At 40.1% G+C, this 12,046-nt stretch overlaps 1 protein-coding gene across 3 annotated transcripts in view; it reads right to left on the reverse strand.

The window, feature by feature from the left end:
• Window positions 1-5,725: 5,725 nt before the first annotated feature.
• Window positions 5,726-12,046, reverse strand: part of rnf32 (ring finger protein 32) — a 59,288-nt gene continuing 52,967 nt past the window's right edge. For all 3 annotated transcript variants that reach the window (XM_072574974.1, XM_072574973.1, XM_072574975.1), the window contains 2 exons: window positions 9,047-9,214; window positions 5,726-6,052 (listed from right to left, as the gene is read on the reverse strand). In XM_072574974.1, coding sequence (XP_072431075.1) covers window positions 5,807-6,052; window positions 9,047-9,214 — 414 coding nt within the window. In that variant the 3' untranslated portion in view covers window positions 5,726-5,806. The remainder of the gene's footprint in view (window positions 6,053-9,046; window positions 9,215-12,046) is intronic.

Raw genomic sequence — 12,046 nt, forward strand, 5'->3', positions numbered from 1 at the left:
TAATACCTTCATCCTAGGAATCAGTTGAATGAACCTTACCTTCATTGCTTTCAATGCAATTATATAAATTCTTAATTATAAAATGATCAAATTGTACTCTGTCCTCCAAATATTGTCTCACCGATGCTCTATGCAGTTGCAGTAAAACATTTTCACTTTGCTATTCCATTCTCCTTAAAAAAATGACAGCATTCCATTTGCCTTCTAATCACTTGTTGACACTTTAGACAAGCTCTTTGTGATTGATGTGCCAGAGTTCTTCAGTCTCTCACTCTCCATTAAAATAATGAGCTGTCCAGTATCTGGCAGAGAAAGCCTTGCTGTTCTTCAGTTCTTATTTTTCAACGTAGCTCCAAAATCTTCAAACTCCTCTTCAACACTGCGACTTTATTTCTTAAGATCACTGGTTCCAAAATAGATTCTGACATGTGGCTGCTCTCTCTCCCTTCAAACATTTCTTCATCTGCTGCATTGTGTATTTCACTCCCAACACCAGGAAAAACCCAACAGGTCTTCTAGCAGGGAGTCAAGTCAGTTCAGAGCATCAGTCACTCTAGCTGAACCGTTTTAGTGTAGAGCTTCCAAGCTGGGGGAATGTGGACAGAAATCTTTTAAGTTGTTAAAACAGAACAAAATCTGGCTATCAGAATTGTGGGAGGTTCAGCTCCGTGTATGCAGAAATTGTAAAACTTTACAGTCCCTGCACTTCAAAAAAAAAGAAACTGAGGAGAGTCAGTTAAGATTTAAAAAGCTGGGGTAGGATTTATAATATTTCTCTGGGATTGAGGCTTTGTAATGGACTGTGTTAGGAAACAAGTTGAAGCTTTGTTTTCATTCTTTTGTAAAGATTTTTCTCATTCTGTTCTATGTGATCATACCACATTTTTATATGTAATACATTTATTCTGTATTGGTAAAGAACATTTACAGCCTCATGTGAATATGTTTCAGTGACTAACCACCAGCCTAACCAATACCAGAAAGTTAAATACGTAATTTATCAAACAAATTTCATTCTGGGCTCTGATGTGTCCAGTATTACCATCAACTGTGATCATAACCATATTAATAACATTAAGGGATGTGGGGATAGTTTAGGAAAATGGTAGTGAAATATAATCTCATTTTATGGTGGAGTAGTCTTAAAGGGCTCAGTGGTCCACTCAGCTCCTATTTCTTATGTTCTTGTGTTCCTTCGTGCTCAGTCTGACTCCAGCTATTTGAGACTTTCCTGATTATTAGTAACTTTTCCTTGGCTCCTCGCTACCACACTCAGTCAAGTGCTGGCATGCTGTCAAGGGCTGTATTCTGAAATTCAGCTCTCTTGTCCATTTTCTAACCAAGACTGTAGCAAGGCCTGGATTATATAGCCCTGGTGAAACCCAAACTGAGCAACAGTGAGCATGCTGAATAAATGCCACTTGATGGCTGTGTGAATGACAGTTTCTAGTATGTTGCGAGCACAGGTCGTTCTACTGTCATGTGCATTTCATCAACACAAAGTCGCGATAACGCAATTGACGAATTGGGAATGTTGTTTCTCAAGCACCAAACTTTTAAAATGTGTGTTGCCTGTCACACGATTACATCACCAACACTTAAGCGCTGTTTATATTTAATATAATGCAAGGTTACACACAAACACAGCCATCATGTTATAGAAGAACTGACTGTAGACTGATAGGGTGATTATTGGCTAGGTTGATTTCTCCTGATTTTTGTGAGCAGGACATAACTGGTCAATTTTTCTCATTGCCAGATAGATGCCAGTGTTGTAGTTGTACTGGAACAGCTTGGCTAGGGATGTAGATGGCTCTAGAGTACAAGCCTTCAGTGCAACAGCTGGAATGTTACTGGGATCCATAGCTGTAACCACTGCTTGCAGTCATTTCTTAACAGCACATGGAGTGAACTGATTTGGCTGAATATTTGGGCTATTTACAATGCTGGAGGTGGCCTCAGGAGAAGGATGAAGATGGATCATCTTAGTGGCACATGTGGCTGAAGAGGCTTTTAAATGCTTTAACGTTATCTTTTGCACCATGATACCAGGCTCTCCCACCCTTAACAATGGGAATACTTGTGAAGTTTTGCCTCCTGTTAGTTGTTTAATTGTTCATCACCATTCATAACTGGGCAGAACTGCAGAGCTTGGATCTAATTCTTTGATTGTAAGATAATTTAGGCACTGATCAGACTATGTTGCTTCTGCAGGTTAGCATGTGCTGTTGGCTGGACAGTTGGTTCCAATACAGAGTAACGTGAATGGCACAGGTTCAGTTTTCATGCCAGCTGACTGAGTTCACAATGAAGGTCCCACCTCAAACTTGCCTGAGGTGTGGTGGCCCTCAGGTTAGAATTATTGCCAATATTGTCTCATGAGAGGGCCGCCCTATGGTCCTCTGGGATTATGGCGATTTTACTTAGTTCTTTGCTTCACCAGGTTGACATCATATTTTTAAGTATGTTATTTCCGGCTTGCTGTCCTCCTTGAACCAGGCTTGGTTTCATGGCTTGATAATAATGGTAGACTGAGAGACATTGTGAGTGTTAAGGTTGTAGATTTGGGACAGCTATCCAAATTTTGACACATTCCCAGGGGTTCTGGACAACTTGCTACCTGGACATTTCCATTGAATAGGTCAGTGCTTAGATGGATTGTACAATTGTATTTTCTTTAACTTTTCTCTAGCAGTTTGGTACAACTGATTGGTTTGCTTGGCCACTTCAAAGGGTATCTCGGAGTCGAAAATGTTACTCCACATCTACAGTCATAGAGATCAATGGGGTGGCACGTGGCTCAGTGGTTAGCACTGCTGCTTCACAGAGCCAGGCACTTGGGTTTGATTCCCGCCTTGGGCAGTTGCTCAAAGGTAGAAGACAGAGGGTGATGGTGGAAGGTTGTTTTTCAGACTGGATGCCTGTGATCAGTGGAGTGCCACAAGGATCGGTGCTGGGTCCACTACTTTTAATCATTTATGTAAATGATTTGGATGTGAGCTTAAGAGATATAGTTAGTAAATTTGCAGATGACACCAAAATTGGAGGTGTAGTGGACAGTGAAGAGAGTTACCTCGGATTACAATGGGACCTTGACTAGATGGGCCAATGGGCTGAGAAGTGGCAGATGGAGTTTAATTCAGATAAATGTGAGGTGTTGCATATTGGGAAAGCAAACCTGAGCAGGACTTATACACTTAATGGTAAGGTCCTAGGGAGTTTTGCTGAACAAAGAGACCTTGGAGCGCAGGTCCATAGCTCCTTGAAAGTGGAGTCACAGATAGATAGGATAGTAAAGAAGGCATTTGGTATGCTTTCCTTTATTGGTCAGAGTATTGAGTGCAGGCGTTGGGAGGTAATGTTGCGGCTGTACACGACATTGATTAGGCCACTGTTGAAATATTGGGTGCACTTCTGGTCTCCTTCCTATCAGAAAGATATTGTGAAACTTTAAAGGGTTCAGAAAACATTTGCAATGATGTTTCCAGGGTTGGAGGATTTGAGCTACAGGGAGAGGTTGAATAGGCTGGGGCTGTTTTCCCTGGAGCGTTGGAGGCTGAGGGGTGACTTTATAGAGGTTTACAAAATTATGAGGGGTATGGATAGGATAAAGAGACAAAGATTTTTCTCTGGGGTTGGGGAGTCCAGAACTAGAGGGCATAGTTTTAGGGTGGGAGGGGAAAGATATAAAAGAGACCTAAGGGGCAACCTTTTCACGCGGAGGGCAGTACGTGCATGTAATGAGTTGCCAGAGGAAGTGATGGAGGCTGGTGCAATTACAACATTTAAAAAGCATCTAGATGGGTATATGAATAGGAAGGGTTTGTAGGGATATGGGCCAGGTACTGGCAGGTGGGACTAGATTGGGTTGGGATATTTAATCAGCATGGACGGGTTGGACTGAAGGCTCTGTTTCCATGCTGTACATCTCTATGACTCTGACTATCTGTGTGGAGTTTGCACATTCTCGCTGTGTCTTCATGGGTTTCTTCTGGGTGCTCCAGTTTCCCCTCTCAATCCAAAGATGTGCAGGTTACGTGAATTGGCCATGCTAAATTTCCCATAGTGTTAGGTGCATTAGTCAGGGGAAAATATAGAGTGGGGAGTAGGTCTGGGTGGGTTACTCTTTGGACAGTCAGCATGGAGTTGTTGGGCCAAATGGCCTGTTTCCACTCTGCAAGGAATCTAATCTGTTGCACAGAAAAAGGCCCTTCAGCCCATTGAGTCTGTGCAAGTCAAAAACAAGCATCTAACCATTCTAATTCCATTTTCCAGCACTTTGCCCATAGTCACTACCATGTATAGGCAGTGAACAAGATGGGATTTAACAAAATATGATAGTTTTATGATCAGTGTTACTGAGGTTAGCTTTTCATTCCGGACTTCTGACCAATTGTGTTTAAATTCCCAGCAGGGCATTTAATGTTCACACTATGCTACCATTCCTAACAATGACCGATGATGTTGGACTTCAAGGTTTCCGCACAAGCCATTTTCTCCCAGATATGTGTGCTGTAGTATGCCACACCCTGGGTTACAGTATGACAGAAAGAATGAACAAAGGTGTTATGGAGCAGGGTAAGCAATTGTAAGAGGAGGGGCGAGTTTGATGGGTGATATGGACTGACAACTGAGGCAATATCTATGTGTTCAAAACTAGATGGCATAGGTTTAAGGTGAGGGGGCAGGATTTAAAAGGGTCCTAAGGGACAACTTTTTCACACAAATGGTGGTGTGTGTATGGAATGAGGAGGTGGTGGAGGCTGGTACAATTACAACATTTAAAAGGCATTTGGATGGGTACAAGAATAGGAAAGATTTAGAGGGTTGTGGGCCAAATGCTGGTAAATGTGACTAGATGTGAATTTAGGTTATCAAGTTGGCATGACTAGTTGGACCTAAGAGTCATACAGCACAGAAATAGACCCTATCTTGGGAGTTCAGAGAGGAATTCCCCTGTCTCAATAGCCTAGCATTTACACCATAAATTAATTGATATCGCACTTTGAAGTAAATAAATATGATCTGGTAGCCATTAGAGAGACATGGCTTTAGGACAAGAAGGATTGGGGTCCTGAAAATTGTGGGGTACATGGCAGTCAAGGAAAAAATGGAAGCTAGGTAGAAGTAGAGGGCTGACACTGTTAATCAAGGGTGGCACTTGTACAGTAATTGAGATTACTTTGGTTCAAATGATCAGTTGTAGAATTGAGTTGGATGGAGATGAATAGCAGATGAAAGATGTCACCAAAAACATCTACTGGCCCCATAACAGAAACCACAATGTGGTGTTAAGTTTACAAAAATAAATACTGGGTCCACATTACAAAGGGACAACAATAATCATCTATGATTTTCGTCTGTGTATAAACTGGAACTATCAATCTGGCAGTAGTAGTCTAGTTGATGAGTTTATAGAATGCTTTCATGAGAGTTTCTTAGAGCAGCATGTTTTGGACATAGCATTGTACAAGGTGGCAGGATTTATAGCAAGCAGATCAATTTCCAATATTTTGGTCAGAGGATATGTAATGCCTTAATCCTATGATAGTCCATTATACCATTTACATATGTGTCATCGCAGCAAAACAATGGGTGACTGCTGGGCAATAAGGGCTAATCTTCGACCAGATGGCTCCTGACTCTAGCACACAATCCACACATGAGCTACATAAACACCATTCTGCCACATATAACATGATAAAACAGACTGTGAAGAGGCTTTTATTCAAATATTAAATAATCTAAAGTACTTTTGGAAGTATTTGTTTTGAATTGCAGGAAAGAAAGCTTTATATTTTACTTTTCATAACATTTTCTTTTTGTAGGTCGATCTGCATAATGGGCAAATATGCTTTTCTCCCTCAGAAAAATCCTCAAAGGCTTTCAAGCAAGTGTAGTGGAAGATGTGAGAGCAGGACAGCAGCACTGTTTGCCGCACGGACGGACCACAGTTCTCTCTCCGATCAGCAGTTTCATGGCATGTTGTGCTTCTAAAATGATCCAGTGGAGTGATACAAATTGGACAATCGAATACCTCCCTGAGGATTGCCTGAGGAAAGTTAAACGAACGTACGTTTTAACAAGAGAGCAAAACGTGAAGATTAGGACAACACAACAAGAGGAGCATTTCCTATCAAATCTGTTTGGTCAATATTTGAGTAGCAGGGTTTGTGTTTTTAAAATAGCCTGTGTGTTAAAATCAGACACTGCTTTGAATATAAGCTAAAATACTGCAGGCTTCTGACTGACTTATCTGGATTGGGACCCCAGGAATGGTAGACAGATAATTCCTAACTAATCCATGAGTAAATAAACAGCCCAATATGACAACTCCTCTGGTCCATTGACTACCCACTGACCTCCTGACTCTCACCCCCACCATCCAACTGCTCCCTGAACTCCTCCGAACCTGACCTCACTACCACTCTGCATTTAACTACTACCCCTTGTAACAAAACTTCTCACCCACCTGCCAGACCGCCCCCTTCAGCCTGATGCTCCTGCATTCTTCCATACCTAGCTCCTCCGATAGTTTCTTAAACAGAGTTTCGACATTTGAAACACAGGCAGTAAGTGTAGTTAAAAAAAAAGGCATGTGGCTCTTACGAAGAATTTCTATACCTTTCTATCTGTGGAGTCTTCTGTATGTTGCATTTGACCATAGGATGTAGGATCAGAAGTATGACTCACGAAATCTGCTCTGCTATTTAAAAACTTTGTGGAGGATCTGATAATCCTCAACTTTGTTTCCCTACCTTTTCCCTATAATGCTTAATTCCGTTACTGATTAAAAATCTGTTGATCTCAGCCTTGTGTGTACTTAATGTCCCAACTTCTATCGCCCCCTGTGGTAAAGAATTCCACAGATTCAGTACCTTCTAAGAGAAGAAATTCCTCTTTATCTGTATCCTCACTGGGCAACCCCTTATTCTGAGATTATGCCCTCTGGTCCCAGCCTCTGCTCCAAAGGGAAACAACCTCTCAGTGTCTACTCTGTCAAGTCCCCTAAAAATCTGACACGTTTCAGTAAGGCCACCTCTGTTTTTCTAAATTCCAATGAGTACAGAACCAACCTACTCAACCATTCCTTTTTAAGAAAATCCCTCCATGCCCAGATCAAGTGAACCTTCTCTGGATTGTCTACAATGTCAGTATACAGTTCCATAAGTTTCACTGCTGGGACCACAACTGTTTACAATATACATTAATGACTCAGAGGAAGGAAGTGAATCCACTGTCGTCAAATTTGCAGATGGCACTAAAATAAGTGGAAATGCAGTTGTGAGAGGGATACAAACACATTACAGAGGCAGATTGATAGGTTAAGTAAGTGTGCAAGAAGTTGGAAAATGGAGTATAATGTGGGAAAATGAGAAGTTGTTCAATTTGGAAGCTAAAACAAAAAGGAGAATTATTTAAATAGAGAAAAGATGCAAAGAGCTGCAGCACAAAGGGCCTTGGGGTACTTGTTTTTGTATTTGTATTTGTGAAATACAGGAAGCAAGCACATAGGTACAGTAGGTAATAAGGAAGGCTAATGGAAGTTAGCCCTTATTGTAAGGGGGTTGGAGTATAAGGGTGGAAAAGTCTTATACAACTGTACAAGGTGCTAGTGAGACCACATATGGTGTAATGTGAGCAGTTTTGGTCCCCTTATTAAAGGTAAAATATCATTTCATTGGAGACAGTTCAGAGTAGATTCACTAGGACGATCCCTGGCATGGAGGGATTGTCTTATGATCAAAGGCTAAACAGGTTGAGATTTACTGAAGTTTAAAGAATGAGAGGTGATCTAATTTGAAACATATAGGATTCTTTGTGGCCTTATCTGGGTAAATACTGAGAGGATGTTACCGTCATGGGAGAGTCTAGGACTAGAGGGCATAGTCTCAGAATTAAAGTGGTAGCAATTTAAGTCTGAGATGAGGTGGAATTTCTTCTCTCAGTGAATTGACTGCCTTTGAATTCCCTGCCACAGAGAGCTGTAGAGCAGAGTTCTTGCATATATTTAAGACTGAGATAGATCATTGATCCATAGGGTTATGGGGAAAGACAAGGAAAGTGGGTGTGAAGGATGTTGGATCAGCCATGTTCCAATTGAATGATGGAGCAGGCTCAAGGGCCGAATGGCCTACTCCTGTTGCTATTTCATATTATCCTTCCTTAGATTAGGATAACAATACTATTCACACTACTCTAGGTGGACTAGAACCTTGGATAGTTTTAACAAGATTTCCCAAGTTTTATTATTCTATTTGATTAAAGACAGCCAATCCATTTGCCTTCTATATTGTGCACTATATTTGTATGCTAGCTTTTTGTGATTTATCCATGAGATTTATGCATATTTTTTCTTTTCAGGTAGTAGTCCAATTTGCTGTTGTCAGGATCCCTGGTACCATTCCAGTGATTCTCCTGTGGCCTCTTGCAACCTTGATATCCTTCCTATCGTATGGAATTGGGCACAATATTCCAGCCGGTTGGGGTCTAACCAGAGATCGATTAACTCAATATTAGTGCCTTAGTGTGATGAGAAACAAAATGAAGCAATTCAGCATTTTTCTTCATTGACTCTGGGATGCATTTAGCAGCAAGTCCATTTAGGAATAAATCAACAAATTACTTAAAAGCAGAATATTGTGGATTCTGCAAGTCTGGAATAAAGGCGGAAATTGCAGGGAGTAATTAGCAGGTCTGACCGTGTAGAGACCCAAGAATTAACATTTCGGGTCTGGGGCCTTTCATCAGAAGACAGTCGAACCTATGCAGAGAAATAGTCACCCCAGTGATTTGACATTCTCATCACTCTGGATGTAGGTACATTTGTTACTTTATACAATGTCAGGATTCTCACAAAACACCTGTTAAAACCTAGCACCATGGCTGTCTATTTTTTTCCTCTGATTTTTGCCCCTACAACACCCTTTGTGCCCTTTGGGTGTGGACAATATTAAAATATAATTTTACATTGAATTGCTGGAGATGTACTCTCAAATTATTAAGCTGCAGCCTAATCTGATTGGAAATGAGACTTATTAATAACCTTTAGTTGTATTTGCTCCCACTCTTCTTCCGATATAAGGTGAACATGTCGCCTCTCCAGTTGCTGCAGAACTCTCCTGTTTGTAGCTACTGACTGATCAATTTCAGAAAAGAGTTTCTCAATATCCACTTCGCATGACCTCACCAACCTGTCATTAATCTCTTGTAGCTGTAGAAACACAAAGCTTTGTTGGTTAGTAGTTTAACAAATAGAAATGGATAGTTCACAAGCTCAACTGTGGTTTCTCAATTTAAATTAATTAAAAATAATCAATAATGGCTAACTTTCTACAAAGCATATTACAGCCTGTGTATGTGTCCTGTGCAAGTTCCTGCACTATTTCAGACTCTCAACTATTAAAGTATTACTTTAGAAAATTAGAAAAGGGACTTTCACTTAGTGTTTTTCACAGCCAATGATGTTGGAAACTCTTAGAGCCAAATAAGTACTACTTAAAAGTACAGAGTCACTGCTGAAGCATTGAAGGAATGTGTGCAATGAACCCCTATAAAAAGCAATGTGGAAATGGCCAGATAATGTTATTCATGAAGTTGACTGAGGGATGAATATAGGCCAGCACACCAGAGATAACTACCCTGCTCTTCTTTACTGTGTGGGATTTTTTTAACATCTACTGCAGGAGGCTGATGTGGCCTCAGTTTAATTTTCAATTTGAAAGACAAACCCACAGTCCTGCGTTGGAGTATCAGCCTTGATTTTTGTACTCATGTTCTGGAATGGGGCTTAAATATAGAGGCTCAGAAGCAAAAGATACCAACTGCAAATAGCTGACACTACAAGTAATATTGATTGCTTGTTGCAAAGGATATTAACAGTTCTAGTACCAGTCATCAGGATAAATTTTATCATAGTGGAATGCTCGTCACCTGAAACACAAACTCTCATATAAAATAAACTAAAGTAATGTGGACGCTGGTGATCTGAAACAAAAACACAAACCCACATGTCTTCCTAGCATTTAGCTATTTCTTAAATAAGTCCCTTATCCTTGCCTCAAGCTCCTGCCTATGCAGAATGTTTGCATTTTTAATTAAATGCTCGATACAGATGCAAGATAAATTAATTTCAAGGTACATTGAATTATTACAGAAATAAATGTAAAAACTTAGAGATGTGTGTACTTAGTGTCTTAATATATTCCTCAAATATCTCAGTGTTTTACATACAATTCATTTACTTTGAAGTCTGCTGCCTGTTATTATATAGGCAAATACCGTACAGTAAAACCATTCAATGTAAGATATAATTGTTTCCAATCCTTTTGGGAATATTTTATAGTGCTGGGTTATAGTTTGTGGCTCAGCAGCAGGCTTTTAGTAGATTGAAAATCTGAATAACATGAGATGTTCATTATTTGTAACTAACAACCATCCAAAATGATTGGCTTCACTAATCAGAAATATAGCCAAAATTTCCATTACATAAATAGTTCCTCAATTCAGCTTCTCCTCCTCCACCCAAGCTGTAACCCACGTAGACTACAAAATGTGTCAAGTGACAATTTGTAAGGGATGTTATTTTCCATCATTGTATTATCATCTACATATTAAATGGAACAGCAGAAGGCAAGCACACGTGATCACATTTAGGATTTACAAAAGGTGGTTGACATCAAATGGAAACTGAACTCAAAGGCGTGTGGTTAGCTAGATTTTGGAACTTCCAGATTTTTAAAACAATTCTGTTTAATCTATTGCCAAAACCAAAATCTGCAGAAACAAACATCCCATTTATTATCACTTTAGCTTCCCCGATATTTAATCTAATTCCAAATGAAATCTTACATGACTTGAAACAGGCTTTTCGCTTTGCACATTATACCTTCTCAACATAACAGCAGAAAACTGGAAGGAGAAGATACACAGGAGAATTTACACTGATCTAAGGCATCCTGTGCAGAACTTGGTGTGATAAGCAAAAATCTGAAGTTTAGAGCAAGGTCATTGTATCCGTGCATAACTTTCTAACTATTAAAATTAAATCCCAAGTTCTGTATTAATCTGATCAAAACTTTCTATTTTTGGTTTTAAAATGCATCCTAAACTAAACATGCCAAGATCTGAAAATAATTAATTGAAACATATGGCATTAAAAGAAAGCTAAAAGGCAGGACAGTGAAGTTTATATTCCGTTCAGCTGCTTGACTTTCTGACCTCATTGCAGCCTTGGTCCAAAAGTGGACAAGTGAGCTGAACTGAAAAAAGGAGACAAGAGTGACTGTCCTTAATGTTCATGCAGCATTTGACCAAATGTGTAAACAAGGCACCCTTGCAAAATTGGAGTCCATGGGAATTAGGGGGAAAGTTCTCTGCAAGTTAGAGATGGACACAGCATGAATGAAGCTGGCTGTGCTTGTTGGATGTTGAACATCTCAGCTCCATAACTTCACTGAAGGAAGTTTTTAGGGCCCAAGTTTTCAGCTGCTGCACCAATGACCATCTGTCCATCATAAGGTCAAAGGCAGAGATGTTCATGAATGATCACATTCATAACTCCTCAGAAGCAGTTTATGTTCATGTACAGCAAGACCAGGTCAGCATTCAGACTAGGTTCGATTAATAGCAAATGGCACGTAATGACCACCTCCAGTCAAGGGTACAATTCTAGAGGGGTGCAGGGCAGAGTTACCTGGGTTTATTGTAAATAAATAATAGAAGGTGGTAAGGCAGGATATGGCTATAATATACAAAACATCTATCAAACTTAAGATGCAGGAGCACAAGAACGCCATTCAGCCAGTCGAGTCTGCTCTGCCATTCAGTGAGATCGTGGCTGGTCTGATAACTCTCAATTTTACTTTGCTGCCTTTTCCCTCTAATGCTTGTTTCATTTACAGATTAAAGATCTGTCTTCCTCTGGCTTAAAAATACTTAGTGACCCAACCTCTCAGACCCCAGTGGTAAAGAATTCCACAAATTTACTATTGTCTGAGATATGAAATTGTCCTCGCCTCGGAGTAAGATGGGTGCCTCTTTACTG

Source organism: Chiloscyllium punctatum, chromosome 8, assembly GCF_047496795.1.
Source record: "Chiloscyllium punctatum isolate Juve2018m chromosome 8, sChiPun1.3, whole genome shotgun sequence".
NCBI lineage: Eukaryota > Metazoa > Chordata > Chondrichthyes > Orectolobiformes > Hemiscylliidae > Chiloscyllium > Chiloscyllium punctatum.